At 47.7% G+C, this 15999-nt stretch overlaps 1 protein-coding gene across 1 annotated transcript in view; it reads left to right on the forward strand.

The window, feature by feature from the left end:
* The window catches only part of mast2 (microtubule associated serine/threonine kinase 2), a 106838-nt gene extending 91521 nt beyond the window's left edge, over window positions 1-15317 (forward strand). The window contains exons 14-34 of the mRNA XM_070908850.1: window positions 3093-3194; window positions 5008-5140; window positions 5258-5325; window positions 5599-5702; window positions 5810-6018; window positions 6096-6234; window positions 6497-6629; window positions 6874-7039; window positions 8463-8564; window positions 8967-9089; window positions 9189-9298; window positions 9637-9791; window positions 10081-10223; window positions 10303-10482; window positions 10656-10898; window positions 11201-11427; window positions 11738-11860; window positions 12150-12286; window positions 12373-12563; window positions 12888-13441; window positions 13788-15317. Of these exons, the coding sequence (XP_070764951.1) occupies window positions 3093-3194; window positions 5008-5140; window positions 5258-5325; window positions 5599-5702; window positions 5810-6018; window positions 6096-6234; window positions 6497-6629; window positions 6874-7039; window positions 8463-8564; window positions 8967-9089; window positions 9189-9298; window positions 9637-9791; window positions 10081-10223; window positions 10303-10482; window positions 10656-10898; window positions 11201-11427; window positions 11738-11860; window positions 12150-12286; window positions 12373-12563; window positions 12888-13441; window positions 13788-15317 (4872 nt within the window). The remainder of the gene's footprint in view (window positions 1-3092; window positions 3195-5007; window positions 5141-5257; window positions 5326-5598; window positions 5703-5809; window positions 6019-6095; window positions 6235-6496; window positions 6630-6873; window positions 7040-8462; window positions 8565-8966; window positions 9090-9188; window positions 9299-9636; window positions 9792-10080; window positions 10224-10302; window positions 10483-10655; window positions 10899-11200; window positions 11428-11737; window positions 11861-12149; window positions 12287-12372; window positions 12564-12887; window positions 13442-13787) is intronic.
* The last annotated feature ends 682 nt before the right edge of the window (window positions 15318-15999 follow it).

Here is a 15999-nt window from a genome sequence, read left to right on the forward strand (position 1 = left end):
CTGTATCTGTACCTAAATGGTACAAACAGGATTTTAGCTCATCTGACTGTAGATATTGTCACATATATTCAGTTTCCCCTAACTCAGTGGAAGTGGAAGGACTTTATTTTGGGCTGTTGAAGCATTGAGAAATGTCATTTGAAGAACTCAACAGCAGCTTGTCTTTCTAGAAACAGTGTCAATGATTTGGGTGAACTGACCCTTTAACTGTAATTCTACAAAGAAACACAAACTGAAAGGCTGTTTCGTCGGCTCTCTTCATTTGACAAATTGGGCCTTCGTCACACCGGTTCCACTCGTCCTCCATCAGTTCACACGTATTTATATTTAATATCAGGTGTGTCTTCTGTAAAACCGTCCGTCCTCTGTTCAAACGTGGTTTTCATCGGTCCACTCCTTCTGGTCTTGACATGTCTCAGTCCTTTGCCTTTGTCCTCCTTGCTTATCCATTCCTTTATTCATCCATGCGTTCTTTCTCTCCTCGTGTCGTGACCCCATTACAGAGCTCGCGGGGGGGGCGACTCACCTCTCCTCCTCTGCTCCTGGTCTTGCCTTTTATCTCTCCTCCACCTTTACCCCTCTCGTCTTCGTCTCTTTCTTTCCACCGCTGCTCGTCCTCTCTTTCTCTCCCTCATCCATCCCTGTCACGGGGCCTTAGTGACCTGCCTGGCGGTCACCATGGCAACCTGCATCCAGGCCATCCTCTGCTGGAACCCCTGGGAGACCCCGTTAGACCCCTGTAGGTCACCTCAGGGCAGAGGGGAAGGCAGAGTGCTAACTCAGCTCTGGTGATCCGTCAGATCGAACCCTCAACGTGTTTATCAGGGCTCAGATACAGCTGCAAACATCTGCCTTTAATTGGCTTTCAGCTGGACTCACCTGCTGGAAACATCACCTGCTGCCTCCCTAACAGGCTCAACATACAATAGGTGACGTCACCTGCGTCCCTGCCTGCAACAGACACATGGTCTTTAACCTGTTCACACTCGTGAAATAACGAGTGCAGATGTTTTCACCTTTGAGCGGAGGTCACTACCATAAACCAATATTTTATTCTGCCGGTCCAATGAGAAAACTGCTTCCTGTTGAATCATTGTCAGTACAGGACACATGGACACAACCATCATTTTACTCACTATATACATTTTTAACTATGACACAATTAAATGACAAGAAAAAATATTGATGTTATTTATTTTTAAATCATCAAAAATACTCATCTTCTACAGTTGATATATCTTATGAAAGTTATTTCCTACTGAGTATGAAACCCATAAAACTACACAGTGGCCTTTGTTGTCCAAATGTAAGGCGGTTAGAGTGGAAATAATAAAAAGCTTTTTGTCTGCCTTCACTTTTTCATTGTTGGGCCACTTGATAGCTTCTGATTAAAGCCCAACCCATGCTGGTTATTTCAGGCCAGCATCAATACATGAGAGTTACTGAGGGACATTTTACAGGTAAAAATAAACATAACTAAGAAAAATACTAATTGTTGCTTTTTAATGTGAACTTCCTTGGATGTTATGTTTATACCAATAATAACTAAAAGCAACAACACAAATTCAAGTTTATGAGAGGAAAACAATAACTTATTAATAATAATTAAACTGAACTACAATGAAGATCAAATTTAATCATTTCTGTTTTGCTTATGAGCATTGAATTATTTTGGATGAATTTGATAAAATCATTCTTTATGTAAACGTTTATCCTTCATTTACAGATTTTATTTTGTCCAAACAATGCAGGTAAAGCTTTTTTCTGAACAATATTTATGTCGTTACAATAAACTAAGATCTACAGATGATATCGTACAGTACACACATGCATACGAGCTGTTGACGCACACTTTCTATACTGTCGCCACCAGGGAACCTCTTTCACATTAGACATGCAGAGTGAATATACAGTCTGTCTCTCTCACACACACACACACACACACACACACACACACACACACACACACACACACACTGTGATTGGTTAATTAGCCGCTGCACAGTGGGAGTTCGTCCCTTAGCTGTCCATTACTCACCGATCACTGGCCTGTACACACACACACACACACACAGTCAGTCTCCTTCACACTTACATATACACACCCTAATACATATTTAGTGTGCACATGCAGCACATAGACACCCCCCCCCCCCCCCCCAGGTTTCATTACAGTTATAAATAATTCAGGGGGGGTTGGGGCCTCGGGCCCCCGGGCCTCCTGCGTCTGTCAGCACGGCTCTGTTAGACTAACAGCAATGAGCTGCCCAGCTTTGTTTATGAACCACCGCCTCCTCTCAGTTAGCCTGTCTGACACACACATACAGTACACACATTACATACATTATACATACATACATGCTGCAATCATAAATACACACACACACACACACATTACCCCCCTGAGAATGAAACATGTTTTACAGTGGGTGGTTTGTAATTGTTATAGCTTCCACTTTGCACCCAAACCCCCCCCCCCCCCCCCCCACACACACACACACACACACACACACACACACACGCACACATACACACACAGACACACACACACACTTCACGTCCACCCCATTTCTTTCCGGGGATCAGTGTTTGCTCCAGATGCGTTTCCAGTCACTTACAGTGGATTGCTGGGTAAATTGCTCTGTCTCCACGCTGGCAGACATTTCACGGTGGATATCGGGGGGAGCGAGGCGGAGGCCGTTCTGATTTAGATTACCTCTCAGGTGTCACTGTGGGAAGGACTCCACCGTCCGTTTGTCCTCAAACTGCTCGTTCTGCCATGTTTGTGAAGGACAAACGCAATACAAGAGATGTTCTCTGCACAGCTTCAAGGTCAAAGAAGAACTCATGATGAATTATTAAAATCATGATTAAAGATAATGAATAGACACTATTATGAGGGATCAGTCATCTCCCAGACAGCACGTAGATGCATTAACACCTAATTTATGGTTTTTGTGTTGAGTTAAAATCTTCTCTCTAAAGAAACGTGAAAATAAACATTGAGATTGAAGGTATAATGTTTCCTCTCATGCTGCTAAGCTAACCGCTAACCTTCTACCTGTTGTTTTGATGCCTTTTTGTGTGTCCAGGCTCATGAGCGCTCAGAGAGTGTGGAGGTGACCTTCGTCACACAACTCGTCAAGAAGCTGATGATCATCATCGCCCGGCCAGCGCGTCTGCTGGAGTGTCTGGTGAGAGAAACACTGAAAGTCCTGTATTTTACTCAAGTAGTGTACTTGAGGACTCAAAGCCTGTCTCCAGGTGTTGGGGGGCCCTCCTGCCTTTAGCTGCGAAGTCTGATAAATGTCCTGAAGTGATGTCACTCGAGTCGGCGTCTGTCGGGGCTTAAGAAGTTTGAAAATGGAAAAGTTAGAAAGCAGTGAGTTTACCAGCCCTCTGCAGCCTGCTGCTCATCTCTGCTGCAGGATGTTAAAGGACTGCAGCGCTAAATCAGTACACTTTATAAACCTACTCCGCTCCTTTTCAGAGGGAAGTATTGTTCTTTCTACTGCACTACATTTATCTGAGGTGATAATACACAAAGCATTTAATCAGCTTATGAAACATGATCATTGTTATAGATCAAACTACAGTATAAAGTAGTTCAAATGAAAGCAGCACATGAAAGCCGAGATGACCATTAATACTTTAAAGCAACAGGCCGAACATCGAAAGGACAAGAAAACAAAGAGGCACACAAAAAACAATCCAATAAGCCGTATGTTAGACATTCCTGTTAAAGTTTTGATCATGTTTCATAAGTTTAGTGTTGAAACTTTCTGTGTTCTGAAACGTTTTAATCAGCCGCGTCCTGATTGGTTACCCTCCACGGCTGCTCAGAGTCGTCTTTGCATGTTAATCACACTGCTGCACAGAGGTGTAAATTAGTCTGTTTGAGAGAGTGCTGTGAAAAATATGACCGGTATTAACTGGAATAGCTGTTTCATATTGTACAGCTCGACTCCATGCATGGTTAATAAACAATTTAGAGCTTCCTGCTCCCTGGTGTGAAATGATTCAACCACAGCAATTCATTTATGGACTTCCTCTGAGAATTTTAAATCAGCCTAATGTACACACACACACACACACACACTAACACCTCTCAGCTGGCATATGTGAGTTGTAGAGGCACTTTCTCCACCCTCCACACAGAGCTCCATCAGTTTGAGATGGTGCACATCTGGGGTCGAACAGGTGAATCCAACCTGGAGTGAGCTCAGAAAGGAGACGAGGAGGGAGAGAGTGGAGAATATATAAAGACAGAGGGATAAGTGGAGGGGCAGTGGAGGGTGAGGAGGGGAGGGAGGAGAGGAGGGGAGGAGGGGAGGCAGCCCCGGTGCTCACATCGGTAGTTTTGACTAATCACATGCAGCTGAAGCTGTGACACCGTACAGGATGGGTTTTTACAAATGGAAGCACACAGATAGAAGAGGGGGGGTGTTTACATGTATACTGTACATGCTGTGTGTGTGTGTGTGTGTGTGTGTGTGTGTTGCCAGGGTGTAGCAGCAGTAGATGTCTTTGTCAGAGGACACAGGAGTTATATTGGGTGGTGTGAGCGTCTCCATCCTCCTCTCATAGTGTTGTCTGTCCAGTCGTCTCTCCTCACTCTGCTGTTGTCGGAGAGGACAGAGTTTATTGTCCAATCAGAGGGCCGTTTTATTGTTGTTATTGTTTGCAGTCTTCATGTATCACAACCAGTGAGGTGGTGGTTGTTGTCTTCTGTCTCAGGGTTGACAGACAGGCTGCAGTCAGACCATTCAGCTCCTGCAGCCTGTCAGGAGACATATTTCATTTTATTTTGATAAAATGATGCAAAACTGACATTAATACATTTTAATGTTAATATTTATCATTGTTAGTGTTTGGGTCGGCCATTTTACAAACTTAAATCTTTGCCTTTCTTTTTTTCCCTGTGTTCCTCCTCCTCTCCACTCTCTCTTCACTCCTTCCCTCCTTCACTCCTTCCTTCCCTCCTCCCTCCTGCCTCCCTCCCTGCAGGAGTTTGATCCTGAGGAGTTCTACCATTTGTTGGAAGCAGCAGAGGGCCATGCCAAGGAGGGCCAGGGCATCAAGTCCGACATCCCCCGATACATCATCAGCCAGCTGGGCCTCACCAGGGACCCCCTGGAGGGTAACTCCATCTCCGAATCAACATTTTATTAGATTATATTTGACTTAGCGTGCGTGTTTTCCTTGTCACTTTATTTTCTTCTGGCTCAGTGGGAAACTGGTACTTGTGTCTCTGTAGAAATGGCCCAGCTGAGCAGTTATGACAGCGGGAACCCAGAAACCCCAGAGACTGATGACTCAGTGGATGTGAGTACATAATCCTGTAACTCTCATCATTATTATTATCATCGTTATGTCTGACAGCACAAACCTTATAAAACTCTGTCTGCTAAAGGAAATGATGTTAAGTTCATAGTTCATTTCAAATAGCTTCTCATCTATAATATAAGTTTGTTTCCTTTTCCTGTCTACTTTTTTTAAATGTGAATAATCCAAAAAGGCGAGCCTCGGTTAGTGCACCGATGATATTGGATATATATATCTATATATATATACTTTCTCTCTGGATGTGTGTTTCAGAGCCGAGGCACCGCAGTCCCAGCAGCTCCACCGCAGACTAAAACCAAAACACCTCGAGAGGAAGACTTTGAAAACATCAAGCTCATCAGTAACGGAGCCTACGGGTAAGACAGCTGAAGGTGTACTTCTTTGATGGCCTAATATTAATGCGTGAACAGTCTTTCTAATCGTTACGACTGAAACCTCTGACTGTCTCTCTTCTCCGGTGTAGTGCTGTGTTTCTGGTGCGTCACAAAGAGACCCGGCAGCGTTTCGCCATGAAGAAGATCAACAAGCAGAACCTGATCCTGAGGAACCAGATCCAACAGGCCTTCGTGGAGCGAGACATCCTGACGTTTGCTGAGAACCCGTTTGTTGTCTCCATGTTCTGTTCTTTCGAGACCAGGAGGCACCTCTGCATGGTGATGGAGTACGTAGAGGGTAAGGTGATTATTTTACAGTTGTAGTGTGTGATTGTTGGTCGTAGATGTGTTTAACGTTGTGACTGTCCTCTGCAGGTGGAGACTGCGCCACGCTGCTGAAGAACATCGGAGCTTTGCCCGTCGATATGGCTCGTATGTACTTTGCGGAGACCGTCCTCGCTTTAGAGTATCTTCACAATTATGGCATCGTACACAGAGACCTCAAACCTGACAAGTAAGACACACACCGTCATATTTCTTCTTCACCTGCTTATTTCCACTTAAATGCATACCATTATTTTATATTCACCATAGAATAAAATGAGATGTCTCATTGTTTCGTACACAAATGTTCACCGTATGTTTCCTAATATATGTTTTGGGTGATCTTTATTCAAAAAAGAGGTTTAAAAATAATATTTGGAAAGTTTTCACACCCACTGTCAGAAAGTAGAACTGTGCTGAGTTTTATTTGTATTTCATATTCTCTCCTGCAGTCTTCTCATCACCTCCATGGGACACATTAAGCTGACGGACTTTGGTCTCTCAAAGATCGGTCTGATGAGTTTGACCACAAACCTGTATGAAGGACACATAGAGAAAGACACCAGAGAGTTCCTCGATAAACAGGTAGCAGCTCGCGTCTCTTTGTGATGGAACAGCTTTTCCAAAACGTTGTGCTAAAAGCTTTTGTGTTATTTTGCAATAAAATGTAATAATATTTAAAAACTGCCAAATTGCAGCTGTTTAAAGAAGTTAGTGATAATCATAGCCGGCAGTGAGTTCGTTAAATGCAGCTCTAAGGATTGTTTTGGCATTTGTGGGTATTTGATAAAATATAAAGATCCTGATAATATCTTGGGGACCTCTTCAGGTGTGTGGCACTCCAGAGTACATCGCCCCAGAGGTGATCCTGCGTCAGGGCTACGGGAAGCCGGTGGACTGGTGGGCGATGGGAGTCATCCTGTATGAGTTCCTGGTGGGCTGCGCCCCCTTCTTCGGCGACACACCAGAGGAACTGTTCGGTCAGGTCATCAGTGGTGAGGAAGAGTGCTGATAGACAACAGACAGACACTTTACAGCCACCACAGAGCCCGATCACACCGGAACTTATGTACAAACTGCTGCACAAAAGAATAGCCTGCAGTCAGTGAGTCATGACCATCGATTGGTACAAATACATTACCGTCAATCTAGCATGTTAGCCGTTAGCTTGCCAGCCAAAATAGCTCACTACGACTCACTATTTCATGAAGATCCACAAATTAATTTTGCTGTGCCACTTTCTAGTGTGATCGGGTACTCAGGTTCAGGTCAGGACCCACCTGAGGGGTCAGTTTTCATGACAGACTCTCATGGCGGACTTAAGTATCAAAACAAGACCCAGAATTAATCATCTGAATCACTGGAGTTTTTCTGAACTTCCAAAATCTTGGGCAAAGGTAGATGTATTGCATTTTGTTCTCCAGTGAAGGTGTTGTTGCAGTATGTGTGTGTTTTATAGTAAATGTTTAATGATTGAGGGGGAGAGAGAGCAGCAGACGTGGACAGATAGAGACGTTACTCTGCAGCAGAGAGGCTCAGGCTCGACGAACAAGGAATAAAATCAATTGTGATTCCTCCTCTGCGTTCTCTTCTCCTTTGAATTCCCTTTGATGAAAGGGCAAGTCAATGATCATAAACCTGTATTGATCCCTGCATGTCTCTTTTATGACTGTCTCTCCATATTGATGCAGTGTGGTGATAAAGAATTGAGGGCCTCCTTGTGCCTCGAACGTGTTCTGTACTTCTGTCTGTCTGCAAGATGTTAGTCAGGAACGTGCATCGTGTAGGGCAACGGATTTCAAACTCTGGTGCCGTAAGACTAGCTTCTGGTAGCCAGTGATGGAAGAAGGTTTGACCATTATAGCTACTATAGCGATTCTGTAGTCTGGGTGTAGAGTAGCGAGCGACAATACCACAGTGGAGCAACGCTGCCTTCATATCAGGCATCCAAGCATCACACTCACAACGTGTTTCATGAGGACTAATTGTTATAATTGTTAATATGTGTGTTCTTACAGTATGTGACTAGCTCACACTGATCTCTCTTGTAAAACACATAATATATCTCAACAGACTTCCACCTTAAATAAAGGTTAAATAAATAAAATGAATGAATATCAATCAATGAAAATCAGTGTGAAGCAGTATTATGACCAAGTATAAGTAAATGTACAACAGGAGGGTGAATGTACTTTACTAGTTATTCCCACCTGTGTTACCAACCACTGATATTTTCTGTAATTTAGACAGAAAGGTGAGAAGGTGGAAAGATCAATGTTTTTTAGCTTCCAAGTGGGTCTGCCAAAAGTTAGAGAACCAGTGTCCATTGGATCATTTCTTATTTGTTTTCTCACTAATGAAGAAACCTCCGACACCACAGATCCGTGTGTTCACGCTGCGTTTGTGTGTTTGTGTTAGATGAGATCATCTGGCCGGAGGAGGATGAAGCTCTGCCTCAGGAGGCCCAGGACCTCATTTCCAAACTGCTGAGACAGAATCCGCTGGAGAGACTGGGCACAGGTAACGCACACACACACACACACACACTGACAAGGTGTTTATGAATGTAGTAAAAGTTATTGAAAAGTTTTTCCAGGAACCTGATTCTCTTTGTCCTCATGTTTTAGTTGCCCTTGTGTGTTCGAGTCTGTCTTTGTTCACTCCGGTCTCCGTCGGGAAGCTTCTGCTGTCTTTGGTTACTCTTTGAATCTGACGTTAGTTTTTTACACTCAGAGTTCCCAAATGTAGGCGACTCCACCACCAAGTGTTCGGCCCGAAGCTGGACAAAGCTGATGCTGTAGAGGCTGAGTGGTCTGTTCTCATCTGTCTCACTCTGTTTCCTCTCTCTTTGTTCCTTCCCTTTTCACCCCCCCTGTCTTCTCCACCCTCTCCGTCTTCTCCATCTCTCCTTCATCTCCACAGGAAGCGCCTTTGAGGTGAAGCAACACTCGTTCTTCACAGACCTGGACTGGAACAGCCTGCTGAGGCAGAAGGCCGAGTTCATTCCCCAGCTGGAGTCCGAGGACGACACCAGTTACTTTGACAGTACGTCTCTGACTGCTTCGTCCGGATCTCTCCCAGTGTGCAGGCCACGTTCTCACTGTCATCAACATGCAGCCTGATCACTGTGTGTGTCTCTCTCAGCTCGCTCCGATCGGTACCACCATGTGGATTCAGAAGAAGAGGACGACACCAACGACGAAGAACACGTGGAGATTCGACAGTTCTCCTCCTGCTCACCTCGCTTCAGCAAGGTAGGCGCTGATGCCTGCACACATCTCATGCGTTCAAATGACCCGAATTATTTATTTAAAAAACAAATCTGGCACATGTATGTTTGTCTCTCACTGTTTGTATCTTGAAGCTGATTCATATCCACATGCAGATTTATTTCAATCCCAATTTTACAGGAGTGTTTTCTAGGTTTTTATATTTTTATATTTAAGAATAGATTGAATATGGTCTCGATATTGTATCTATAAATATTATCATATCAATCAGAACTTTGCTGGGAGCCATGAATCTGTGGTCCTAAACATGGAGTCAGGTTGCTGTGAAGGCCTGAGGTGACATCTGGTCCGTGTGTGTGCAGGTGTACAGCAGTATGGAGCGTCTGTCTCTGCACGAGGAGAAGAGGACTCCTCCCCCCACCAAACGCAGCCTCAGCGAGGAGGGGGGCGATCGCATCGACAGCCTGAGCGGCCTCAAGTCCAGAGATCGATCCTGGCTGGTTGGATCTCCGGAGATGTACGTTCTTCACCTCTATAAAACTTCACAGCCTCGGCCATTTGTGACTGTTAATTATTTTTAGTCTAATTTCGGTGGTTTTGTTCTCCTCCGTTCACTGCTGACAGAGTGTCTGTTGCTACTGTTGCTATGGTTACCTGCAGTTAACGTTACCTTGAGCAGTGATTCGGAACAGCTTAAATCTGGAGCTGTGTTAGAGCTGTGTCATTTTGTATGATTTTGACATGAGTGGTGGTCCAGTATTTGGTTGTACATGTTCCTCATCTCCTCTCTAACTTCACCTCGCCAGCCTGCGGAAGCGCCTGTCTGTCTCGGAGTCGTCCCACACAGAGAGCGACTCCAGCCCTCCGCTGACGGTGCGGAGACGCTGCTGTTCAGCCATCATTGAGATGCCACGCTTCGCCATCTCCTCAGAGGAAGAGGGAGGCCAAGGTACAAACACAGGATATTCAGATACTGGCTCATAATGAGCTGAAACACAAACCCTGACTCGGTGTTGTTGGTCCCTCAGGAGCGGCTGGAAGTCGTAAGAGTCCCAGCCTGTTGGGTCCGAGTGCAGTGAGGGGCCCGCGGTGTGACGAGCTGCCCCTCGCCATCCCAGAGCTCCCAGTGGAGAGAGAGCTGAAGCTCGATGAGTCTCCCACCACGCCGAGCTCCACCTCCAGTCAGCTGAGCAAGGCCACGCTCACACGTCAGTACAGACACACAGCAGAGTCGCAGGCACAAGCTACACATGTCGTTTTCACTTTTTAAATCAGTAGTTAAAACCTTTCAGGTCTGCTGTGTCAGGGACGATTGAGCGAGTTGCATGAAAATGTTTGACTGCACATCTGAGCCTCCTCTCACCTCCCTCTGGTCCTGCAGCAGGTAGTTCAGGCGACGTGTGTGATCGTGGTAACCGAGGCAGCGGCAGTAATGGCGCTGCTAAAGCCGCAGCGGACAGCGACTCTCCATCGACTCCAAGAGCCATCAGCGACCTGGCGGCTCGCAGGGCTCGCCATCGGCTGCTCTCCGGAGACGCAGACAAACACACGACGAGCTCCAGACCGCTCAACAAGGTCATCAAGTCGGCCTCGGCCACCACACTGTCGCTGATGATCCCTGCAGGTCAGTGTGTGAGGTTAGGAGCATGAGGGTGGAGGTACTGCTGCTGCAGGCTGAGCGCCACGATCACAGTTAATGTATTTTTGGAGGAGTGAGTTGACTGAGTTCTGTACTGATCAGGTGATTTTCTTTACAACATAAAGTTGATTTATTGCAGAAAATGAGAAGAAGAATAAAACAGACCAGAAGATAATTAAAGGATCTCTGGATAATAATGTGTTCAGTGGGATCCTGGTCAGTCTGTGATTGTGCCTAAAGGACTCCAACCTCACCACCACAAATGTCTGTTATCTGTCCGTTCATAGACCACCATGGAGCCTCTCCATTGGCCAGCCCGATGTCGCCCCACTCACTGTCGTCCAACCCGTCGTCGCGGGACTCCTCCCCGAGCCGAGACCTGTCGCCGGCCGTGAGCAGCATCAAGCCCGCCATCGTGATCCACAGGGCGGGCAAGAAGTACGGCTTCACCCTGAGGGCCATCCGAGTTTACATGGGAGACTCTGACATCTACACTGTACACCACATGGTCTGGGTGAGTCCCCCAGAGAAATAGAAGGACAGATTTAGCCATGACGTGCGTTCACTGAGATTATTCAAAACGTCTCTAACAGGAGAGAAATCATTCCGATGTCAGGTGCAACTAACTTAATATGAAATGAAAAGTGTGGAAGAAGAATAGTGGCAAAAAGGGATTCTTGTTCCAGACAGAAGATGGCAGTAAACAACAATACAACAGGTTCAGCAGCATCGGTCTGAAATACATCGGCCTGCATCTCATCCAGCACTTCCTCTTCCTCTCCCTCTCTTCCTCACTCCTCTGTCTTTCCTCTGCTCGTCCTCAGCATGTGGAGGAGGGCGGTCCGGCCCATGAGGCGGGGCTGAGGGAGGGAGACCTGATCACCCATGTCAACGGAGAGCCGGTTCACGGTCTGGTTCACACCGAGGTGGTGGAGCTCGTCCTGAAGGTACAGAGGCAAACACATAGACACAAAGAATGGTTAATTCTACTTTGTGTTCAGGACATGAACTGTACTGATAAACAGACGACTGCACGCCAAGGTTTATCTTCTTGTTTTGTTCTTTTCCTTATTCTCGTATTGAAGATTTCTTTTTTACTTAATGCTAATTTTCAATTCATCCTGATCTGTTGGTAACGCACAAAAATCCTCTCATAAAAAGTTCCCACTGCTGCCAAAAGTAGTGAAGCTTCAACACAAATGACAACACATCTCTAATGGTCCGTATGTCCCTCAGAGCGGAGCCAAAGTGTCCATCTCTGCCACCCCATTTGAGAACACGTCCATCAAGGTCGGCCCTGCCCGAAAGACGAGCCACAAATCCAAGATGGCGAGACGCAACAAGAAGACCAAGAACAAGGAGGGACAGGACAGGTGGGAGACACTCCTGTGTTGTATCAGACTTCACCGTGTGTGTAGTTAATGGAGGGAGTCATTGAGTCGTCGTGTGTTTCCTCCAGCAGTAAGAAGAGGACGTCTCTGTTCAGGAAGATCACCAAGCAGGCGTCTCTCCTCCACACCAGTCGCAGTTTGTCCTCTCTGAACCGCTCTCTCTCCTCCGGGGAGAGCGGCCCCGGCTCGCCCACGCACAACCTGTCACCACGGAGCCCGACGCAGGGCTACAGGTCCACGCCAGACTCCGCCCACTCAGGTGAGTTAGTTGGTCCACCAAGTGTGACAAAAAAAAGTGGAAAATGTCCATCGCAAGCTCCCCGAACACCTTCAAAAGTCCATAACCCAAAGATATTCAATTTACAGGGCAATGAAACAAAGCAGCCACGATACTTACACAAACTTATTTCAGATATTTGATGTTGAACAACAAGCTTGTCCATATTCACTTATTAGTTATTATTACTTTATTATGAATAAATGGTAAAATAAGTGCTACATTGATAAACATACAGTAAAAGTCAAACACTGATAACAACCAATAATATGATTTGAATATTATTAATGTACTTCCTCTCTTCAGTTGGTGGAAACTCATCTCAGAGCAGTTCTCCCAGCTCCAGTGTCCCAAACTCCCCGGCGAGCTCCGGCCACATCAGGCCCAGCTCCCTGCACGGCCTCGCCCCCAAACTCCAGCGCCAGTACCGCTCACCCCGACGCAAGTCTGCCGGCAACATCCCCCTCTCCCCCCTGGCCCGCACACCCTCACCCACCCCTCAGAGCAGCTCACCACAGCGCTCCCCCTCCCCACTGCCCAGCCACGCTCTGGGACAGTCTGCGGTGGGTCAGTCATTCCCTGTGAAGCTCCACTCCTCCCCGCCCCTGGTGAGGCAGATATCCAGGCCGAAGAGTGCAGAGCCCCCGCGGTCTCCGCTCCTCAAGAGGGTGCAGTCCGCTGAGAAACTGGCCGCCTCCCTCTCTAACTCCCCCTCGTCTCCCTCTGGGGTGGCAGCAGCGGGGGAGAAGAAGCTGGCGGTGGGGGCGGCTGTAGGGAGCCGGAAACACAGTCTGGACATCTCACATTCCGAGTTTAAGAAGGAGATTCTGCAAAGAGAGCCGAGCCTGCAGAGCCTTCAGGTATAATATATATAACAATATATATGTTTTAACAGCTTGACGATAGCAGTGTCTCTTAATGACGGTGTCTCTGCAGTTAGAGATATTATGTACATGATGTTGAAGCTGGGGTTCCCAAATTTAGCCACTCTGGGGGACGCAGAGGCATAGCAAGGGGGAGGGTGCATGACCGGGGTGAAAAATCTGAATGAATGTGTTTCATTTTAAACCATACATGAACACAACTAAAAACACATTATTCTGTTTCCGTTGTTCTGCCAGACAGTAAATGTCAGTATGTCAGTATGGAAGCCTCCTTATCTGTGTAGCTGCTCACTTCTGTGTCTTCTGCTTCACTGACCTTCAGGAGTCTGCCAGCGAGGGCCTGCTGTCCTCCGCAGGACGCGGCGTGGAGAAGGGCAGCCTGCAGAAACACTCCTCCTCATCCAGGAAGTTAGGGCGTCAGGAAGGGGACGGCGCCCTCAGCTCGGTGTCCGGCTCTCTGGGCCTGGCCCCCGGGAAGAGCAAGCTGAAGGACAAACTGTCCGCCATCCGGCAGGACAGAGCCGAGCGGAGGGAGTCACTGCAGAAGCAAGACGCCATCCACGAGGTCGATTCATCTGAGGACGAGACAGATGAGGGCTCAGAGGACAGTCAGGACGGACGCAGGGGGACGACCTTCACCCCTCCTCCCCTGCTGAGGCCCACCACTGTGAGAACGGGCCCTGGAGGCACACTGCCGTCCCTCTGCCTCTCCCCCTGCACCCCTCACGCCACATTCACCCACACAGGGCCCTCGCAGGTGGGCAGGCCCACTCCCTCGCACACCCTCCCCCTCGTTACAGAGACGAAGCCCGGTCAGAGCACCTCCCCTCCGGGAGCAAAAGACGCAAGGTCGGCCTCATCCACAGAAGACGGTGCAAAACAAGAGAGGAAGGTTCTGGGGCCTAGCGGTACCACAAAACCCACTCAGGGCCCCCTTCCCTTCTCCACCCCCGGCAGTGCATTCATCTCAGTCAGCAAGGACACTTTCCTCAAGCCAACTCCTCCACAAGACTCGAAGAGTCTCAGGGGGAAGACTGCACCATCAGAGCCCCGGGCAGAGGACCAAAGCCTGGACAGACCTAGAACCACCATCCCCTCTACCATGGTCACCACAAATACGACCGACTGCAAAACCACCACAAATACCACAGACTCCAGAACTACCACCAGTACTACAGACTGCCAAACCACTGACATCCAAGAGACACCCCGCACCTCCTGCTCCTCTCCTGGCATCCCCAAGGAGAAGAAGGAGGCTGACAATCGGAGACTGTGCGCTGCAGCTGCTGCAAGTCTGAGTGCGTCGCCCTCGTCCACTCCTGACTCCAGCTCCAGTTCCAGCTCCCCAGTTCCGGCTCCTGAGACTGGTGTGGACAAAGTTGTGTCCCAGCTTGCAACAGTAGCTAAGAGTGTTCTGGGCCCCATCAAACTTAGCACCGCTGAAGACAAGAGCCAAAAGGACCAGAAACCATCCAAAGGTGGCACCCCAGAAGTCCCACCAACTGACCCCCTCTCCTTTCCCTCTAAACAGCTCCCACCCCCTCAGTCGCCCCACCTTTCACAGTCCCTTACCCCCTTGCCGAGGAAGAAAGACTGCGCAGCCCAGCCACCGTCATCCTGCAAGGACGCCCCAGAAAGGCCCACATCAGGGTCTGCGGGCAGGGAGATGCCTGCATCTGCACAGCGGCTGGGCGCAGCAGCCGCTCAGCCCACCCTCAACACAAACCCCAGCTCCTCTGCAGCATCTGAGCCACAACGCAGGAGGTCCGAACCGCAGACGACAACTGCCACCGCCACCAACGCTGTGCCCGCCTCCTCGCAACAAGACAAAGCAGCCAGCAAGAAGACGTAGCAGCAAAGACCCAGAACAGTGTACAGATCACACCACTCAGTGCTGGCTTGAGGTTTTCAAACTCACACAAACTGCATGTTTGGAAGAAAACATATTAGTAACTTCGCACTAATCAGAGAGTTTGACTTTCCAAGCAAATGAAAGGTGTAGAGGGAGACACAGAGCTGTCAGAGGCAGAGATAGATGTGGTAGTCCTAGTTCCATTCCAGCTGTTCTGTGCTCTTAATGTTCCTGTGAGTTATTTTGGTGTCCTGACTCTTTGCTTCCTGCTTTCAGACTAAATGCCACGAGGAGGTGGCGTTTTTTTTTTTCTCTTTCTGCACGGGGCTAGAAATAAAGAGCTCAGTGGTCCATGCACATACCATTTTAAAATGCAGACACACACACACACACCTCTCTGGTTCATGATGCCTCATTACTTTTCATCAGAGCCTACACGCATGTTCGTCAAACCGATCAGGACGTGCCTTACTGAACACACTCTTTTCCTCCTCCCATCCCTCCCCTGTCTGTCCTCTGTCTACCCAGCCGCGACTGGAAAAAGATTGTATCTCAGCAATAAAGTGCAGCGTATGTTTAGCAATCTGTGTAAATGCATTACAGTGTTTTTAACAGGAGTAAATCTGCACCGTCAATGTGCACTCAGCACCCAGATAACTAGGTCAAATTAGATTCTCCTCTC

Source organism: Enoplosus armatus, chromosome 7 (assembly GCF_043641665.1).
Source record: "Enoplosus armatus isolate fEnoArm2 chromosome 7, fEnoArm2.hap1, whole genome shotgun sequence".
Lineage (NCBI taxonomy): Eukaryota > Metazoa > Chordata > Actinopteri > Centrarchiformes > Enoplosidae > Enoplosus > Enoplosus armatus.